Genomic DNA, 22182 nt, shown 5'->3' on the forward strand with positions numbered 1-22182 from the left:
AATTGGTAGTGCAACACCTTAACCACTAGGCTAAAACATCCCCACCCAGAGGAAATTTCCGAAGCCAACTGAGAACATGCAAACTCCGTACACCCAGGGCAGCAATCAATCCCCAACTCTGGAGGTGCAAGGCCAGCTGGGAAAGAAATATGAGAAATATTTTCCATCAGGGAAAATATGAAATGCAAATATGAATTAAGATTCTTATTGTTCGTAAAGTACTGGCATTGCATCATGAACTAAATATAATTTCAGCCATTAATTTACAGTACTAAAGTTATGTAGGTTATTTCTTATATATTACCCGCACTGCATTTCAGGTGTGATGGACTGAAAAACCCCTGGGTCCCTGGTTGGATCCTGACCTTGGGTTACTGTCTGTGCTGAGTTTTACATATATATATATATATATATATATATATATATATATATATATATATATATATGTGTGTGTGTGTGTGTGTGTGTGTGTGTGTGTGTGTGTATATACATATATATATGTGTATACATATATATATACACACACACACACACACACACACACACACACACACACACACACATATATATATATATGGGGGGGGGCTAACGTTCAATAATTGTGCTTGCAAAAATATTGTGATATCGTCACTGAACTGAAATGCAAAAAAAAAAAAAAAGCTCAAATATTCTTAAGGCAGAGTTTAAGGCTTGATCTCTGGTCATGTCAGTGTTTGTTTAGTTTGATACATGAGGAGTGACACCATAAATGTTAAATCCACTGCTGGTTGGTGATAAACGGTGCATTTCAAGCCCGAGCATTAGACACGCTTGTTCATAAATTCACAAGATTTGCAGATTAATGAAGTTCTCACGCTCGTGGGCAGAGGCTGCGGAGCACAGGTATTTGGGAAGTGACGTCACCAGCCCTCAAACGGAGGAAGGGGGGACGAAACGTTTCGGCTAGCAAGATGGCAGTGAAATCCGATGGCGTGGGGGTCGTTACCGGGTTCGCGCAGCTGGATGAGCAGGATGAAACGACGGCCAACGACGACGAGCTGGACAGCGCGGCCATCCACATCTGCCATTGCTGTAAGTCGTCGTCGTGTTACTGGGGCTGCCGGAGCGCGTGCCTGCGCTCCCTCACGAGGAAGGGGAACCGGAGAGGAGGAAGAGGAGCGGAGGAGCGCCTATGGCTGGACTGTCTGTGGATCGTGCTGGCCATGCTTGTGTTCTTTTGGGACGTTGGTACGGACGTTTTGTTGGCCGTGGATTACTACAGGAAGAGGGACTATGCGTGGTTCGGGCTCACGCTCTTCTTCGTGCTCGCTCCGTCCGTGCTCGTGCAGATCCTCAGCTTCAGGTGGTTCGTGCAGGACTACACGGGCGGAGGCCTCGGTCCGGTGCAGGGTCTCAGCCGAAGAGCCACCGCTGGACTGAGCGCAGGCAAGTACGGCAGACATGCATGCTGCCACATCTCCATCTGGACATGGCAAGTGCTGGTGCATCTTCTACAAATGGGCCAAGTGTGGAGGTAAGGCTGGGCTTTCGGACGCCAGTGTTATGATGTGCTGCCTTTCTTTTTTCACTCTCCCTCATGCTCAAGCACACTCACTTACACATGCAACCCTGTGATAGATACAATAACCCTGCTTCATCCTTACGATGGTACCATCCTTAAGTATACCACCAGAATAACGGTGGCAGACAGAAGATATGCAATTATATTCAAATGCAATAGTGTTGAACAATTTTAAAGTAGACTTCTTGAGAGTGCAGTGAATTTTTAATCATACAATGCTTAGAAGTAGGAATATCGTTTTGGTTGCCACTCTTACAGTTCCCTGTGCTGGTGAGTGTATTCCATGGTCTCAACCTTCACATCTGGGCTGCATGACATCATACCAGAGTGTACACTCGGTACCTTCGTTTGATCCGACTGTTCCTGCAAGGATGTTTAAGTCTGTGAAGATTTTCAGTCATCCAGGTATAAATGATACAGACCTCCGTTATTCATGCAATAGTCTTTATTTATGCCTAAACCACAATATATCCTTGACATTTTCATTACTGATAGACTGTTTTATTTATATCTAATGAGTTGGTAGTTTACATTTGTTGATTTCAATAAAATAAAAACAAAATGTAAGAATACGGATTATAATTGTTCATAATACTGTATGTGGCCACAGAAGCAAAAAGCATACGTTTCATTTTCCATGTGAAAACTCAATGACTTCTAAGTCACTGATTAGAGGAAAAAAGAGTTAAATTTAATTTGAAGCTACTTATTTCTAAACTATTATTTAGGGTAGATAATAAATAACCAAAGTAGATATAATGTATAATTTCAAATCTACATTTGCCTGGAAGGAAAGTTCATGAATTATTGCATTACCAAAGCAAAGTTGTTTTAGTGCTTATGCGCTTTTTTAAGCAGCAGATTCTGCATTATAATCATTTAAAAAAAAATCCATTTTTGCTTTTTCGAGTTTAAGAACCACTGAAACCACTGTACGACACAGCTGAAAGCTGGAAAATATGGTTTCTGATTATTAACATGCAATGACATACAGTGTTGTATAAAACTTTTAATATTTTTTCAACTTAGTATGATTTTCTGTGTTTACACCATAAATGCTCTTTTAGCCATTATTTATATACGTGGTAATGGCAGCTTGAGAAGGCTAAGACTTCAGCACTTTCTGCTTTATCAGGAGCTGAAAACATCATCTAAAATAGATGCAAATAAATTAGCAGTTTTGCTTCTATCAACATCTTTTACTCTTGCACTGGAACCATGGTCTCCTGCTATAATATGGGAATATTAAGAATTTCACCTAGGATCATATCATATCAGGGTTGGAGGCCAATCAATTTTAATTTTTAATAATAGAAAGGCAGCTTTGCTGATTAGAAGAGACAGATCTTTGAAGTAATCTGGAGAAGCTGTATGGCTAGGAATTGTAGGTTTGATGAATCTCTTTGAATGAATTTGAATTTGATTGAAATTTGTGATTAATCAACAGAATGAATTAAAAAAAGAGATATGTGCAGAACTATTATAATATTTAGGTTATTTTAATTTTAGGTTACAGTAGAAAACGTAAATAAATAGTAAAAAACGATTAGTTTTCAGTGCTTGTGCCAGGTTCCGGAGCGATATTCAAGTCTGGGTGTCAGGAAGCACAGCCCAGTGAAATATGTGAGTTATGAATTACTTCTACAGAAATAATGAACTGACAGATTCTGTTGGATTGTTTCCCTATGCTTGTCCAAACACATGGAGCACAAAGCTGGCAGTCTCATGCAAACGCTTGCTTCCCATCAGCACCATTTAAGCTCACTGGATATGCACATATGCTGCCCTTGGCAAAGCTAACTATAATGAGGCTTGATTGGAGTGTTAAGAGTGCAGTCTTGATGTAGAGTTTGGCTGGCATGAAAATCCCCTTTAAGCCTACTGAAAATAAAGCATTTTTCCTGTGGCCACAAGCCAGATTTGCAGTCTTCTTATTTCAGCCTGGGCTATTACTGATATAAACAGATTCTGAAATGCTGAAATTGTGAATTGATAACAAAGTCCCAGTATATTAAGGAACCTGTTATCTTTTTTTTATTATTACATAAAATGTGTTCCTGGGTTGGAGGCTTGATTCCTGCCTCTGTGCCATGTGTGATAAGTTTGCATGTTCTCTCCAGGCTTCAGGGGTTTCCTCCCCCGTCCTAAGACATGCATTGTGGGCTGGCTCTGTGATAGTGGGTGATTGTTCCATACCACGCAGTGTGTCCCTCACCTAGTCCCCTGGGATATATTACAGGCTCCACATGACCCTGTATAGGATAAAGGGTACAGGTGAGTGGATGAATGGATGGAAATAATGAGAGTATCATCTTAACATGTCACAAATGATTGCTTACAGTATGTAAAGTTTCTTCGCAGTGCACCATAGACCAGCAGTTGGAGATTGGTCACACACAGATGGTAGTCTTGGCATACTGGCCTGAATTCCCACTGTGTGTTTAGTGCTCTACTGCACCCCATTAATACCCTACACTTTTCCATTTCCAGTCAGCTATTGCGTGACAGCAGTTGGCTTTAACATGGAACTTACTTTTCTGCAATAAGTTATCCCAGTCTACAGTTTTCTCCATTTAGTTTCCCCTTGCACTAAGTGCATTGGTCTTCTGCCACCAAAAATCACACTGAACCGCCATCATTTTAATTGTACCGTTTTAAATAGCCAAATATAGTCACCTTGAGATGATGCTTGATATAAGCAGTGATGCCGTGTTTCACACTTAAGCAAGCCATTAGATCCTCCTGAGTCCATGAACCTCTCCATATAAAACTAGGGCAGTGCAAAATATTGTGTAATAGCAGTGAAAACCCAGAGAAATATGTTGGACGAAACAACAAGATAAACAACTCAAGGACACATAGTGGTTCATATTTTTCAGGAAAAGAAGGTGCTGACTCCAGTCCTACCCTTTTCACTTTGAGGGTTGTGCTGTTAATGATTCAGTGCTACATCTTTCAGACGGCAGTTCTAGAATCAATATTAATGGCTCGGTGTAATTATGCCAAATGCAAGAGGGCTTTCTGTCCTCCGGCGTCAGGCACATGCTGCTCCTGAGTACACACCACAAACAAGCACTGGCTAAACAATTACACAGCTTTGAATCATTTTCCTGGCTAAGACACCTACCCAGTGTGAGATCTGTTTTTAATACTCTTAGGTTTAGAACATAATGTTCTCCGTGCTGAAAGTTTTATACGACACAACAGAGGAGCTAGTAGTTTCTGTTACAGTCCGGTGAGAAGCAGCAGAGCAGAGAAATGAAGGAATATGATACATCATTAAAAATATAAATTAAAGGATGTCTAATAGGCTTTTTATTTTTTCAACTCCATGTGACCTTACTCAGTCTTTGAAATATGCTTACTGAATTACACCGAATGGATTTTTTTAATCCGTCTGGATGTAATATTTCAAAATGATTTTTAATTACAACTGAGGCTTCAATGACTGTTGGCTTTTTTTATTTGTGAAAAGTTTTCATCTGCTTTCATTTTGTTAATTTCATTCAGCATCATTTTTATACCATGATTTTGTCAGTTTATTTTTTGTATGTCTGCCTTCACCCCATTCTCATTTCATGACTCCATTCTTTTCTGTTTGTTTTACTTTAGTTGCCCAGATGGACTGATGCTCCTTAAAGAAGCTCTTGGGTTTGAGATGGGGGGTTTATACTTATTCTCTCAGCAGAGGGTAAAGAGAAAAAATGGCTCATGGAGCTAGGTGCTTGTAAGTCTATCTCTCCATTTATTCACATTTTTTTTTTATCTTTTTGTGTGTCTTAGAGTTACATTTCCCAGTTATTCTATAACAGTAGCATAACTAAACACTTATTAATTTGGTCTGAAGTATAACCCTGATTTTCACTTGTCCCCAAGGTATGTTCTCTATCAAAATACATTTCAGCATTTTGTTTAAATCCACTGTCTGTGATGGAGGGTATTTTGCTGAGCCAGGCATTTCCTCTTCCTGTGTATTTGTTCAGTGATGTCTATTGAAGAGGAGAGCCTGTTTGAACGCTCTCCCCAGGAAGCTCTTTGCAGAAAAGCGCCAGAGGCTCTTGTGGGATTACACAGACGTGCGTGTCTTTCATCTGAGCTGTAACACAGAAACATCTACTGCAAAGTACATCAAAAGAGAATTTTATATAGATTTCTCCCATGTGGTGAATATATTGGGGATTCTGCCAGTCTAATTCCTTCTTTAATTTTTATTGTCAAAAGCAAATGCAGTTCTAATTCATTTCATGAGCTTATTATGAAACATTTAAAGAGTTTCTAATTGTTAGCTGTGGCTTAAAGGACCAGTATATTCTTTTATAACACCTAGATAAAATGCAATATCTGTTTTAAATGTTTTATTGTCACATTTACATGTGCATTTTATGTGAATAATGCTTAACAGGATATAACCCTGAAATCTAAGATTCTTGGAATGATCAAATGCATCATATTGTAAATCACAAAACAATAGATTTTTACTAAGAAGTTCTGATACAAGACAACAACATTGTCTTGCAAAATTTCATGTTGAATCTTCACAAACTGTGGTAACTTGTGCTCATAGCACTCCATTGCCAATGAACACCTGACTCAACACCACAAATTATTGGTGGGAACCATGCTACAAAACATACAAATGTTTATTAAGCTGTGGCTCGTGTGCTTCTAGGCCAAGGTACCATGTATACTAGTGGTAAATCTGTGCCTAAGCAAATTAAAAGAGTAACTGGTTGATTCCTCTTCACTTTATGCCCACTTAGAATCCCCTGAGCCATTCAACTGCCCAGTTCACACATTGACACTGTGTACAGGAAGAACAACCAAGTCTTTTAAAATATAATCAAAGAAATCAAGAGAGTAACTTATAATCTTTACCCGCCGTGTCGTTAGCACGTATCAGGAGTCTCCATGTTCAGTTTTCAAGCTTGCCAACTCTGTTTCACTGGGAAGGCTTCAGATAGTGGATCAGACACTGAAAGAACGGCAGCATATTTCATAGGGGCCATCATTGATTACATTGTTGTCAGCAACACTTTGTTGCCTGTCTCGATAAGTGTTTTAAACATTGTCTTCTTCATATTTCCTAATTTTGTCTTGTCATTTGTTTGGTTTGCTATTTTGGTCTTAATAAAACTAGGAAACCTAATGTCTTGCATGTTGAAGCAACAAAATTATTACCATTTTATGGTTTTAGATTTGAGACTTTCTTGGCATTTATGTCCAGTCTTCCAACAAAATCCTTATATTAATAATGGCTAAGTATGAATTTGTGAATTTTGAATCTTCACATGTGGAGTGTTCCAGTATGGCTGCAGGTAAAGATGATGGATGATCATGTATACTTTCTTAGAGTGTGTGCAAATGCATGAGTTTGTGTGAGAAATCATAACCCAAGCTCATTTTGTCAGGGCTAATTTGTCTACAGTCAGTCCTAAGCAGCATGACTCACTGAACATGCTGCCAAGCTTAATTGACACTCCTCATAAACTATCCTGCATGTATCTTTGCCAAGCTGTTAGACAGCATGGCAGTTTGGTGTGAGTGTGCAGCAGTGAACAGGACATTGTGTTCTTAAAAGAATTATGCACATGCTACTGATTTCTTATACCGTTTCCCTACTGCTAAAAACGTGCATTTTGTCTGCTGCACATGTTCTGCACTCACTGTTATTGAAAAACTATTTTATTAAAATATCCCACAAATATGATTACAGTTCAGCATGTAAAAAATAATTTTTAACTTTTAAATTTATAGGCATCTTATCTGATATACCTACATATACTGTATATAGCACAGCAGCATTAGTTGAGTTCAGTATGAAGCATGACCAGAGCAAAGCATGCCATTTTATTAGTGACATGACATACGGCTAAGTACGGTGACCTACACTCAGAATTTGTTCTCTGCATTTAACCCATCCAAAGTGCACACACACACACACCATGAACACACACCCGGAGCAGTGGGCAGCCATTTATGCTGCGGCACCCGGGGAGCAGTTGGGGGGTTTGGTGCATTGCTCAAGGGCACCTCAGTCATGGCCGGCCCGAGACTCAAACCCAGAACCTTTGGGTTACGAATCAGACTCTCTAACCATTAGGCCACGACTGAATTACAAGTAATGGCCATATATTCAGTAGTGAGGAATTTAGAACCTGTAAACTAGCCTCCTGGTGGTCCAGTGGCAGAATCCTGCACTCCCAACTCTCAGTGCTGGTCCCAAGCCCGGATGTAATGGGAGGGTGACGTCAGGTATCCATGGTTCTCTGAATAACTGAAGGAACGCCAGGGTGAGTTAATTCTGTAACTAGTCGATTTTTTTCCTAGCTGAGCACTTATGCCCTCGACTACATCATTCACATTAAACTGAGTGACCCAGAAGGCCCGGTATTCTTTTTATTTAAGGGAGGCCACTCAAAGCTCATACTGAACCTAATGGTGAATAAGCATCACTTCAATAATCATGTTTCTACAGGATGATAACTGGTCAGTTTGTAAAACCGCTGTACTTTATTTTGATCTGGGTGGGTAAAAGGTAACCACTGAGTTTACCACTGACAGTGTATTTACAAATGTTCAGCTTCTTCAGGTGAAACTTTGATTTGGTCAGTATTTGTACATAGTTGAACCTTTTTTTGTGTTCTGGTCTTCTGTTATCTTACTAGTGTGTTGCATGCTGTGTACTGCAACTCATTTCATCCACTGATAGCTCTCTGTCCCATATTCTTCATATTGTTTATGTTTTAATCAAGAGGTTGAGAGGTGGATCATCCATTTCCTCCTGGACCTGTCGGTCTGCACAGGAACTGGTTGCAAATTATGCAAAGTGGTCTGTCTCTACATGTGAAGCAGGTGTCCAAGTCTCCACTGACTCTGCTTTCCAACACAGTAATTACCTCATATTCATAAAGGAGCTCACCTTCCTTTCCTAGCGGGGCTTACAGCTACATTGGTTGGTTGCTTTGTGCCCTTCTGCATTTCTGCAGCATGTATGATGACAGTTGGCAGTCTTTTGTAGACTGAGGCTTATCAGGTGAAAGCAAGCAGTCAGATATGAAGATCACAAGACAAACATTGACCAGGTCTATAAATATACAGAGGTTAACACTGTTCATTCATTCATCCTTACTAACCCCCTGGTCAGGGTTTATTTTTTGGCAAATTGATAAAGACATTGTGGACAAGCACATCCACACTGGGCTCAAATCTGAATAGTGATATAGACTGAATAGAGTGACGGGTTGCTGAAAGTGAATGAATGAATTAAATATGCTAATTAAATGTTGCTAAATGAATGAAGTGTTCTTGAATGAACTACTGTGCATTCTCAGCAGAGAGCCAAAAGAAGCAATACAGCTCTCCCAGTAGGTAGCTCATATTGATAAATCACCAATAAAGTTCAGCATACTCCGCTTGATGGTGGAGATTTAACAGAAACGTTTTATGCTATGTATTGCAAGGATTTGTGGGTGCTTCTTTTTATCATGTATCTGCTTCTTCCTTTCCTCAGCAAGACAAAAAGAGGATGTAGGACAAATGTGAAGTAATGAAGTAGCCTTTTTATAGGCTACACACATGCGGTCACGGTCACAGTCATGAGGTGACGTCTTTGCTATTAGTACTCGTCTTGGAAACGAGCACAGAAGAAAAATCCACTAAAGTTTGTAGGCGTAAAGTTGCCTGGACACCCCAGAACATAAAGTATAATTCATAAAAGTTTATGAAGGAAGGAAAGATGACTGAACTAAATACTGGGGTAAATATTGTGAGAGAAGAGAAACATAGTGAGAAAACTAGGCTTATGATAGGCCATTCTCTTTATCTCACTCGCTTTGTTTTTCTCTTCCTTCAGTAGAAAGTAGTGACAAGATACATTTGAGATTGACCCTACAGACCTGAAGGACTACAGGTGAACTTTAGCGATATGGTGGATAACCCCAAATAACATAATCATTGTCTACTGTATATTTGTGCAATAAAATAAGTGAAACAAATGGGTAGCTGCAATAGTGAGGAAAGTGAGTCTGCTTTTACGACTTTAAGGGATTAATAAATTTCCAAGGACTCCATATATAAACAACCTCTCTTTACAATGATGCGCATAAAGCATGAAATAAATAGACTGTTAGAAACTGAAAATATGGTTAAGGCTTATATGTGCCCATCTGTACTTGAGTCACATTACAATTGTGTTCATATCCTTTAAGCAAATGTCTCTCACCTTGTGCTAGGAATGTTATTCAGTGGATCGTTACTATTTAATTGTAATTGCAGTTGTGAAGCATTAAAGAGTATAATAAGATTCAATTAGCTCCTGAATTCCATTGATGTCTTTCCCTGGAATGAAGATCTATCTCTGCAATGCCACACAGTGCCCTGTGGTTGCTATTCGTACTTCTTTCTTTAGCGTATATTTTATCAGTGTTCACTTTTTCCCCACAGATATATTCGGACTATGTATCTGGGCATTCAGAGCCGGCGTCAGACCAGACACAGACGGAGATTCTATTGGGCCATGATGTACGAGTATGCTGATGTCAACATGCTTCGGCTGCTCGAGACGTTCTTAGAGAGTGCTCCCCAACTGGTGCTACAACTTTGCATTATGATCCAGAAGAACCGGGCTGAGACTTTGCAGTGTAAGGAATCTACCTCTTTACCTCCACTGAGTCTTACTTATTTCTACTGTCAGTAAGTTTAGAAAAAGACTGGGTTTCCTAGACACACAATATGTTGAGAGAGCAGTAGGAATTATAGATTTCTACCAGAACTAAATGTATTTCTGTTACATTTCCTTCAGGTGTCTCTTTATTAGGCTCGCTGATGTCTCTGTCCTGGGTGTTAGCTTCCTACCATAAGCTCCTGAGGGACTCCAGAGATGACAAGAAGAGCATGAGCTATCGAGGGGCACTGGTTCACATCTTCTGGAGGCTCTTCACTATTTCTTCACGGGTGCTCTCCTTTGCTCTCTTTGCATCCATCTTCCACATCTACTTTGGCATTTTCGTGGTGATGCATTGGTGTGCCATGGCCTTCTGGATTGTGCATGGAGGCACTGATTTCTGCATGTCCAAGTGGGAAGAGGTGCTATTCAACATGGTAGTTGGCATTGTCTACATATTCTGCTGGTTTAATGTGAAGGAAGGCCAGACACGCTACCGGATGATGATCTACTACTTTGTGGTGCTTGCCGAGAACACGGTGCTCACTTGTCTGTGGTACGCCTACAGAGACCCAACCACCACAGACTCTTATGCAGTGCCAGTCCTGTGTGGCGTTTATGTAAGTTTTGCCTCAGGAGTGGTCTTCATGGGCATCTACTATGGAGTCCTTCACCCCATGGGCCCTAGAATGAGGGTGCTAGCCAGCTCCTGCTGTGCCGATCTACTCTGGGGCCTTCCTTTACCCCCCGAGGCCGAACCAATGGCACCAACCCCTGGTCATTATGCTTCACAGACAACCCCAAGCCGGGCATCTACAACAGTTTATGGGCAGCAAGATGACTCCACAACAGACACCTGTCTACCAGTGTTTCAGGTGCGCTCCCCTGAACCCGCCACGCCATCGGGCCGCCATCGACCAGAGGGGCCTCTCATCAAGATTGACATGCCCCGCAAACGTTACCCAGCCTGGGATGCTCACTTTGTGGACCGGCGCCTGAGAAGGACCATTAATATCCTGCAGTTTATCAGCCCCTCGGCTGTAGGGATCAGGTACAGGGACGGGCCACTTCTTTATGAGCTCCTTCAGTACGAGTCCTCTCTGTGACCATATCCTCACTCCTCCACACTTTTTATTTCACTCGTTCTGGTCTATTCATTATTAATCATCATCCTGTTTTTCTCTTTTTTTTACATTTTAATTTAATCAAAAGGTTTAAAAGTTTTTTTCAAAAAAAAATTTTTTTCTAATGATTTATTATGAATGAATACTTAAAATGTGAAAAAGAAGACCTGATCTTAGTCAGTGTAAATGATTTTCTTATGCAAACTGTGAGTGTATATTTATTTGTACATATGCATTTTCTTTTTGATAGAGTCTGTTGAATAATGTCAACTTCCTTTAAGAGGATGTATATCTTCTGTCAGTGTGTTTACAGCTAGCTAAAACCATCACATTAGAAAAGTGGAGGTAGATTGACCTTGTTGAAGCTACTTATCTATTCCATTCCATTCCATTCCAGTTCTGTGTATCTTTAGTTAGTCTTCCTGTTGGTTTGTCATTGTATATAGTGTTTCAGTGTTCTGTAGGGTTTCAGACTTTGCTTTGCACTTACACTGACCCCTGCAGGCAAAAGCTTCAAATTGACAGATTATGTAGTGGCATTCATTGACTGATTGCCTTAAAGATACCTTAATAAGAAGTCCTATTTTCAGAAATGTACTTCATGAGGTACCTCATTGACTCATGATAGCACATTTTCTCTAAAAGCTCATGAAGTACGTCATATTATCAGGAACAAAGAGTGTAGAGTTTGTTGAGTACATAGGAAAAATGACAGCTTTTAACTTAAGAAAGGCTCTCCAGAGTTCTTTTCATAGCAGTGTTGCCAGGTGTTTTCCTGATGAATTAAGCTACTCTGGAGTGTATTATCAGTGAATTTGGGAATTGGTCTCATAGCTATTAGAATAATATAATAATATCTGTAATTATATGAGATCATTTTGGCAAACAGTGTTGCACTACTGCTTTGTACCACGTGAAAGCCGTGTGTAGGTTTATGTAAGACCGACCTGGCATCCCTGCTTCAAAGTATTGTGCTCTTGCCTTCTCAGCTGTCCGTTTATCTTTCTGCAATATTGTGGGAATGGTCAGGTAGTTTTCCTCCATTCTTCCTAGCCCCACACATCTATTTCTCTGTTGGTGCTCATTCTCATGGTTTCTAGTCCAGTTCCCTATTTGGGCATGAAACCAAGTAATAAAGTCAAAAGGTGCAAATGCTTGTCATCTGATTCCGTATGGAATCATTTGCATACATGTATTTTTTTGTTTTCTCCAGTGTTGGATTTTTTTTAATTTAATTTTATTTTTAAGTTTGTTCAAAAAAGCTTAACTCATGGAACTAAATACTTATCTTTGCCTGAATATACCTGATTTTTTTCTCACAAACTTAAGAAACCATTGCAATGTTTATTTCCTGGAGATGTGCATGCCTTCCTAACTCGCATCCTTTGCTATAACCTAACCACCTGTCAGCAACCTTCTTATTCAGGACAGGTGCTTGCAACGAATAGTTTTTCTACTGAAACTAAGCAAACAGCATATTGTTGGGTATGGTGCTACTTTCTTACACAGATCATGTGTTTTTGTGGAAATGTTAGGGCTCAGAATGCTTGGTAAGACTGCTGAACACCTACTGACAGCTGTTTGTTTTAAACTTGGCCACGTACATGAACTTTTGTCCAAAAAAAACATTCATCCAGGTCATTTAAATTTCTAATTATAGTTAAGTCAATGAAGCTCGAAGTAACAAACTCCTGAGAAGTTTAACATCTTCTAGATAAGTCAAGATGCCTTAGTTTAAATGGCAAAGTTAGGCAATCAGTTGTTTTATCTCAGTATTACACTATTCTCATTTCCAGTTTATTCTGTATATTTTAAATATGTGTCACTTACATCATGAACATCAACACATTTCAGGTTTGGTACACTGAGTATATTGCTGTGGCTCCTTTTGTGCCTGCTGTGATCCTAAATCCCAGATGCCATGCAGGTGCATCCATCAAGGTGAAGGGTTCTTGCCAGGGCTGGAAAGGAGCTTGAGGGACAGCTTATTAGGGTTGACATTACAAATTCGCTTGAGGTAAACGATTTCTTACAGTTTGTGATACGTGCAGATATGACGTTGTAATTTGAGCTCTTGTATACTGTCTCTTTTAACATGCTCCTTCCCTGGTTGCTGCTAGCCCTTCCCTTTATATCAGTGTGTGGCTCAGGTATATTCTGGTGCAGATATTCTACAAATATGAACAAATGATTACTACAAATGTGCTTTTTGGCTTGTTTTCTTTCAGATGTTGTACTTTAAGTGAATACATTCACAACATAGTACCTCTGCAGATAGAGTAACTACTGAAACTTGGTTCTTGTTTCAGGTCACTTCAATTTTAAATTCTGGTTTTGTTGTTTGCTGGAAGTTTTAACTTGTATTTTGTTTTTGCCAAAATGTTCTCCGGGTGCAAATAGTTGCTAAGTATGTCCCATGGGGAATTGCCATCCTTCAGGTCCTAAAACACTGTGATTAGTTTGTATCTTCATAAGCAGCATCATTTGAATTGCTTTAGCATTTTAAATCAGTGTTAAGCTGAGATTTCTGTGCAGTAATATACTGTATCCTCAGATCCCCAATGTTCTGAAGACACACGTTTAATTTTTTCTTGGCAAAATACCCATTATTTGGAGTAATTTTTTTATGATGTCATTTCTCCTGTTCTTCTGTTCATATTACTCTCAAGCTGCAGTCTCTGTAGAGAATGGCTGACAATGCAGAAAATGTGTTGAATCTGATTGAATACTCGTCATACTGTACACCCCAGTGGTGCAGCTCAGACGCTTCAATATACCCACATGAGCAGATGCTTGGCCTCGATAACAATCCCTTCCCAAAAACATTGCGTTTCTGTCACGATGATCCCATTTTATTTTAACCTGTGGTGCTTTTATATTGCTGGTGCTTAATGCTGCCAAGACAAACTTTTCAGCAAACAACAATGCCAATGTGCACATTTTTTTGTTCCAAATTAGTTTGTTTTCCATGTGCAGAAGCCGAATATGACACTTGTATTTAACACGGCATTGCAGCAGAGAGTAAAGTAAACATTCCAGTCTCATTGTAAGTTACAGAAGTGGGAGATTCAATGGTGCAGCTGCACAGGAAAGCTAGATCCTGTGCACAGCCCAATAATTGTTCTTAAAGTGTTACAGATACAGCAATACTAGATATTTACAACTATTTATTTGGAAGACACCTTTTATCGAAAGTGACTTCTAGGTGATGCAGAATCTCTGGCAGTCCTGGAATTCAAAACAACTTTCCTGTAACTAAGCACAACCTACTGTAACTAAGTGGCATTGCAAGTTTTTACTTGAATTGTTAAAAAAAAACCTGTTAGGAGCACATTACAGACATGCGTTGATGTTGAAGCTAGACGGTGCTGTTTAGTATTGCTGTACTCAGTGGACTTTTGGGAACATTATCATCAAGGTGCTAAAGCTGAACCGCCTTTGTATATTATGTATATGAAGACGTAAATAGATTTTCTTATAAAGCCTTACTGTATAATAATTGTAACAATCTGTTCATTTAAAAATAATTCTGAACAAAAATGACTTGTACACTATAAAATACAGAAATCTAAAGTGCTTTTTTTTTTTTTTTACTTTATTTATACATTGTGTTCCTTCTCTAAATGCCATTGTGAGTGAACATGCTTATGTACAGAATGCTAAAGCTACAGTGTAGCTTTAATCATGTGGATATGCTTTTCTGTTTAGACTTCAATAACTTGATGTATTGTATGCATGGTTTTCTCCATTCTTTATGTTTCTACAAGTTTCACAGGTGTAATTCAGAATTTTATTATTATAGTCTGCATGGCCCCTTATAATAGAATTAATCAGACTTTTGTTTGAGGGCATATTGGCGCACCATGTAATTGAGTAACTTCAAGTTCAGAAAAACTAGATTAGCAGAATTTAAAATGAATTTGAATTATTAATCAAAACACAGTATCTAATTCTGTAAAAGCCTGGAGTCTTTACCTTCTGTATTTGATAGCCAGTGTTGCTCTACTAGAGCAGGGAATGGGTTTTACAAGAGCATGAAAAATATCAATATCAATGTCAAAATATGCAACCTGTAAATTGTACACGTACATAGGACATGTGTATTTTGCTACACTTATGTTTGACCTTTTGTTTATTTATTTATTTATTTTTGGAAAGCACAGGGATTAACGACTGTGTACGATATTCTGCGAGCACTGTTCTGACAGCGGAAAAAATGGTATCAGTTTAGTTATAGACGCTCACCGAGCACTTTATTAGGAACACCTGTACACCTACTTATTCATGAAATTATCTAATCTCAATTTCTGCTAAAACAGACAGAAATGGACACCAACACCATGGATCCATGGTCCCAACCTGCCCTGTGTCAACAGTCCAGGCTGGTGAAGGTGGTGTATTGATGTGGAGGTTGTTTTCTTAGCACACATTGGGCAACTGATAATAATCTATAATCGCTTGAAAGCCACAGCCCTATTTACTTTACAAATTATAAGTATAGTCCTAAAGAAGTGCTCGGTCAAACAAAGAAAAAATTATGCCAGAACATCTCCACTTTTAAGTGTAAAAAAAAATCAACATGTACAATGTCACTAAAACAAAACACATTTTAGAAAACAAAAGAAAAAAGAAAAAAATAATAATCTAATTTGCATACTTGGACATCCTTTTTGAATTGGGTATGTGGCTGTGCTCAAAATCCACCAGTCATCAAACTCATGTGAAATAATAATTAGTGCACGGCTGCGTTCAACTTAAGCGACTGATTTAAATAAAAAAAACATTTTTTTATTTTTTTATGATAAATAAAAAAGCACAAATCCAAATAAAAAATGGCATCAGCAGAAAAAAAAGTGTTTTGGAGTGGTCCAGCCCGAGCCCAGGTGCTGCACATTTACGCAATTAAGATATTTAGCTTTTTTTCTCTGATGTGAGATCAGTTTCATTTTTTTACTGCCATTGTACGAGTTGTAATTTTACATTAATGATGGAAATGTTATCATATAATTTATCTTTAACCTGCTGTTTTAACAGGGCTATTTAAAACATTTATATTTATACACTTTTTTTTGTATTTCTGTGTTTCTATTTTTGCAAACAGATACTTTTACCATAAGTGATTCTTTAGCTTGCCTTTTTTGTTTGTTTGTTTGTTTGTTTTGTTGTTGTTGTTGTTTTCAGGCATCAGTGTTCAGTTTTCTGTATGGCAGTACATTATATAACGCTTTGACTCCAACATTTACTTTGTCATTCAGTAAAAATGGTCAGGTTTGTTATTAAGAATGTCGGCTTAACCAAAGTTGTTTTGGAACTGTTCTCTAAAACGTTTGTATATCATACTTAATTAACACAGCACAATATTTAAAAATGTTGCCCTTGTACCAGGTTTTTTGATTGGTCTGTATTGCATAAGGGGACATCACCTTGTTGGTTGTAATTGAGTTTTTAATCAAAGCACAAGAGCATAGTCTTTGGTATCCAAACACTGCAATACAATCACGTTCTCTATTCTGGTTTTGACACCAGTCGCTTTGGAAAGGAATGTCGCATCGCTTTCCTTCATATTTTTCTTCATGTAGGTAGTTAATTCTGTACAAAATGTATAAAGTATGATGTACACAAAATGTATATTTACTGTTCTCCAAAAGTTCTCTCAGTATATATTTTACCAGTGGTGGATTAAATCAGATACTTTTGATACATTCAATAGCTTATATTTATGATATACTGTGAAGCAGAATAATATTTATGTGGGGTTTGTACACTTGTAAGCTGATGACATCACAATCCTGATGTCATTACAGCACAGCATCTTATATTGTTGAACAGAACACAATGATTGTGTTATAGCTATCAGATGGACAATCCTATCAGATGGAACCTGGATCATCTAATAGCTGTCAGGTGATTAGCTAATCAGTGATGGGCGCAGATTTCTATTTTTCTTTTTTCTTTTCTTTTCTTTTTTTTTTTTTGCTTCAAACAGAACTGGTTTTAATGCTCAGTGATATAAAATAATGATCTAAAAACAATAACAGACCAAGTCATGGTCTAAGGGCTGTCACATAGCTAGACTACATGTTTAAGTATATTTTTTTAAAGCTATCAAAGGGTACAGTTTTCAGAAATGAGTACATTTGCTCTTGTGGAGCAACACCACCTATTAGTGACAGAACAAGGTGATTGCCCCTTGCTTTCATAGCACTTCTAATTCTGAAATGTCTTTATTGATTTGTCTGTTTGTTGTCATGACCTTAAGGATTGTTACAAGCATACATAACTTAATAATTCTGTGTTGATGGTTTTGTGGCAGGTTCAGAATACCTGCAGGACTGTAGTGAATATTTTAAGACGCCTTTATTTTTCCATAGTTTGCACTCAAAGGAAATAGGTTTGGCAGAATGTAACTTTAGAATAATAATGATTGTCTTCCCCAAGGCAAAGTTAAATACATTTGACAACAGCCGATCTGATATTGAGATGCTATATTAATTAAAAGTTTTTATGATTTCTCTTGTTTTATGGTTCAGGCCAAATAATTATCACACATTATTCTGGTTATATTTTCATTCTTTTAACATGTTTTAAAAACACTAATTGTAAAATTCTAGTTCTAAAATTAGGACATTTAAATCCTTTATTATAGATAGATTTTTTTAAATCATTTTTCTTTTCAAAACAACAGAAGTGTCATTTGAGGTGAATTATATAGGCTACGTATTATATTCGGCAGTTCTGTTTTTAAACCCATCATTCAAAGTATACAGATCAGTCATAACATTAAAACCACTGACAAGTGAAGGGAATAACATTAATCATCTTGTTACAAAGGCAGCTGTCAATCGGGTGGAGTATATTAGGCAGGAAGGGAACAGTCAGTTCTAGAAGTTTTGGAAGCAGGAATATAGGCAAGCATAAGCATCTGAGGAACTTGAGATGATCAAGGAAGGAAATCCGGTGAGCCGGTGATGATGTCATAGGCGCCCAAAAAACACTGACGTGCATGGAGAGCGAAGGCTAGCCTGTCGTTTCCGATCCCATAGAAGATCTACTGTAGCACAAATTTGTGAAAAGGTTAATGCAGTTTCTAAAGGAAAGGTGTCAGAAAACACATTGCATTGCAGCTTGCTGTGTAGCTGCAGATCGGTCATGACATGACTGCCCATGCTGACCCCTGTCATGTGGATAGGACTTTGACATGTATCATCTACCTAAATATTGTTGCAGACCAGAAAAACCCCTTCATGCCAACATTATTCCCTAATGGTGTATTAATGTCTTTCCTCAGACCTCAGGATAATGCGCCCTGACACTCTGTTTAGAAAAGGCTTGAGGATCATGACAAAGAGATCAAAGTGTTCCAACAGTTTTAGGCCTCCAAATTTCCCAAATGTCAATCGAATGAACCAGTATCTGTGAGATGTGCTGAACAAACCAATCTGATCTCAGAAGGAATCACCTCACAATTTGAGGAGTAAAGGATCTGCTGCTAACATCTTGATGTCAGATACCACAGCACATCTTCAGAGGTCTTGTTCAGAGTCCATGCGTTGTTTTGCCAGCACAATGAAGACCTACACAACAGTAGGCAGATGCTTCTAATGTTATGGCTGATCTATGTATATTGTAAAGCAAGTAATAGTTTCTTAACAACATTGTAACAGCATTGTTTTTTAAATAAAATAACAGCTTTATTTTAAATAAAAGACTTTAGGGCCAGCTAAATGTGGCTGATCTGAATCTCATGACCAATTCTGTTCCTCAGATTTTCTTTAGAGAGAAATATGGTGAGTGAAAATAATTTACCAGTTTGCTCTGAAATCTGAACAGTGTTACGTACAAGCAGTGTTTGATAATTTGTTTGTTTGTTTGTTAGTTTGTTTGTTACTGTGACAGTGAATTTTTTTAAATCTACAATCTTTCTAAGTGTTTTTGAACTTGTTTTGTGTCTAATTTCTATTTAACTATATGAAAGTTTATATTTCAAGTATTTTTTTTTGTTGTATTGACTATTCAATTAATGGTTAAAACCGAGGTATAAATGTATAAATAATAATGTAATGGAGGGTATGATGTGCTGTAAAACATTTAAAAAAATTTTGTATTAGCAATCTGATGAACTTAGTTCAGATGTATGTTGGTTAATAATTAATTGTATGTTTTGGTAGTTTTTGACATCTGCTTAAAAATGAAAATTTAGAAATGTCTAATTTTGCATGGGTATATAGTGTGTTTGGCACACTGAAAAAAAATACTAAGGGTTGCGATTCAGGGGTTTTGTTGAAGTCTGTTGTTTAGTTTTTGTTTTTCTTGGTATGTGTTTGTTCTGTGTGACTGTCTCATTAGGCTGTTATGGTCCTTTGCTACCATTAACTGTGAGGCTCTTGTTCTGATTCCTCAAGGCAAGACGTATGTTGCATGAACGTAGTCGTCTAATGTTGTGAGGCGTCTTTGAAGATCTCACCAGCACAAACTCAAATTGCTGATTTGTATTCTGAATCTAAAGGCTATATTCTATACGTCAGGAGATTAGTAGTTGACTGTTTTCTGAGGGTGAACGTTGTATGGTATTTCTATATTTTTACTTTTTTCAATGGTACTTTTTTGTTTTTGTTTGTTTTGCAGTTTCTCATATGTAACCTACCACTGTATAGAAACCAACTACCTGCATAGATGTTTTTTCATGTTAATTGTTCGAATTATATACAGTGAGTGATTGTGAGTCAAAACTTTAGTTTTATGGATTGAATCATTGTATGTAGTCATCAATACAATGGATTGTGTCCCCTTTAATCACATAATGCCAGAGCCTTTCAAATTGTTCTAAACTATGATGATGAGGACATTACTTCATGCATACAGTAATAATTACTGTACATGTATATATTTTTTTCAATTATTTATAACACAGTTTTGTTGATTATTACCACTTTATAACCACTTTGGTTTCGTTATTTCTCATCTGTGCTTGTCTTGTTTCCTCCATTTAGTGTCCTCCTCTGGCAAAATAATGAATGTGATTCATAATGACAAGATCAGTTTAATGGGATTTACATCTGTAATTTTTCCTGAACATTTTAAGATGTATAAAAGTAAGACAGATTCGCATACGTGACTTTAACACTGGATTTAACAGCTGAACCATTTTGAGTTTGAAATCTCCTTTGAGTTTACAGTTTTATACCTTATCTGAGGTTTTAATAATCACATGTTTTAAAAAAATGAACTGTACAGATTCTTCGGATTAGCAAGATACAAATGTGCACACAAACAAATAATTTTGTATCTTTGTCCTTTTAATACATGGAAATGTGACAAAAAAATAAACATTTCATTTTCCTACAGATTTTTGAGACATTTGTTTTAATTTATAGTACTTGTTTATATAGCATCTTTTATTGTTAACTCTTGAATAGATTCAGTAGACCCTCTCTTTTTAAATCAGGTGGATCATAACAACAGCAGGACATAAAATGAAAAGAAAAGATCATTGATACTTCACTCAACCACTGACTGGCAGAGATACATGGAAAATGAACTCACTAACAATAAGCTAAACACGATTTAAAAAAAACAAGACATGGCAGTTCCTGTTGATGATTACGAAATTCCAGGTAATATTCAAGCCTTCGTGTAGTATGTATAAAATTAATAAATATTTTACATATTTTACATAATAAACATAAAATACAATATCCCATCACAAGCTGATCTCATGTATGCAACTAGTCAGGTTTTTTTTGTTTTTACAAACATTGAATTCTATTCTATACATGAAGGCATTAGTTCAATAGACCAAATGTTTTATGAATACCTCTTATGATTGTTGTTTGAAACGATTTCTAATGTGACTCTGTGAGGAACTGTTAACTGAGCGATTGTGATAGAAAGTGTGAAGTGAAAGCTTGTGGCTGGCTGTGAAGTTAGTGTTACAAATCTTTCTAAACAAGTACAAGAATTGATTGCTACTACTAGAAGCATTCAAACATCTGTAAATTCTTTCCTTGTCTATGCATTCCAATCTCAGACTAGAAAATATCAAACTTACTTTGCCCCGTGCCATCTCACAAACTACAGTCTCTTATCTTTATCGGCTTAGCAGCTAAGATTTGCATGCACACACCTTTTCTAAGCCACTCAGCTTAATAAGCTTAAAAACATTTGATAATTTTTATTTAATTCAATTTAGGTTTCTCAAACATTGTAGATCAGCCATGTTTATTGTCCGCATTTAACTCACATGATGGATAACTACTGAGTTATGCTATTGCCTATGGAGTTTAAATAAAGCACTTGCATTAAAGGCTCCTCTGCAGTTGGCTCATATAAGACATATAAGTGAAAATAGTGTGCATTTCTCTATAGTGTCAAAACCAGAAATGAGCTGGAGCTGTGTCTTAATTGACATATGATGTCAAATGCACTGTATGCAAATTATCATTAGATAATTTGTCTCATTGGACAATCAGTGCAAAAAATATCCCTTATCCCCTATAAATAAGAGTTTTAATCAGAAATTAAAATCATAAATTTAGCCTGCAAAGAGCCCTAAACTCAACCACCTGAATACCTTTGGGATGAACTGGAACACAGACTGTGCCCTCGCCCAACATCACTGTCTGACCTCACTATTGCTCTTGTGGCTAAATTAACACAAATCCCAACAGCCATGCTCCAACATCTAGTAGAAAGTCAGGAAGTAAAATGCATAACCTCTCCACCTCCTCTCATTACCCTTTTCCAACACTAAGGTGCAATGAAGACCTACCTCTTAAACTAGAAGTGCAGTAGCACCAACACACAACATACATGCACTATGCTGCTTATTTGTGCTA

At 37.6% G+C, this 22182-nt stretch overlaps 1 protein-coding gene and 1 long non-coding RNA gene across 2 annotated transcripts; both read left to right on the forward strand.

The window, feature by feature from the left end:
• The first annotated feature begins 873 nt into the window (after positions 1-873).
• xkr6a (XK, Kell blood group complex subunit-related family, member 6a) lies at positions 874-20693 on the forward strand. The gene is made up of 3 exons (XM_027172775.2): positions 874-1513; positions 10004-10200; positions 10362-20693. The coding sequence occupies exons 1-3, from the start codon at positions 951-953 to the stop codon at positions 11327-11329; spliced, it is 1728 nt and encodes a 575-aa protein (XP_027028576.1). The 5' UTR covers positions 874-950; the 3' UTR covers positions 11330-20693.
• On the forward strand, positions 1832-7470 carry LOC125146071. Its single transcript, XR_007144574.1, has 4 exons — positions 1832-1966; positions 3682-3835; positions 5174-5288; positions 5545-7470. It is a non-coding gene; the product is annotated as an uncharacterized LOC125146071 (long non-coding RNA).
• Positions 20694-22182: the final 1489 nt, after the last annotated feature.

The sequence above is a fragment of the Tachysurus fulvidraco genome, chromosome 12, assembly GCF_022655615.1.
Source record: "Tachysurus fulvidraco isolate hzauxx_2018 chromosome 12, HZAU_PFXX_2.0, whole genome shotgun sequence".
Taxonomy (NCBI): domain Eukaryota; kingdom Metazoa; phylum Chordata; class Actinopteri; order Siluriformes; family Bagridae; genus Tachysurus; species Tachysurus fulvidraco.

Coding starts and splice junctions, on each gene's coding strand:
- xkr6a (XM_027172775.2), top strand. CDS start 951: ATGGCAGTGAAATCCGATGGCGTGGGGGTCGTTACCGGGTTCGCGCAG. Junction 1,514..10,003: donor CAAATGGGCCAAGTGTGGAG/GTAAGGCTGGGC, acceptor TTTTCCCCACAG/ATATATTCGGACTATGTATC. Junction 10,201..10,361: donor CCGGGCTGAGACTTTGCAGT/GTAAGGAATCTA, acceptor CATTTCCTTCAG/GTGTCTCTTTATTAGGCTCG.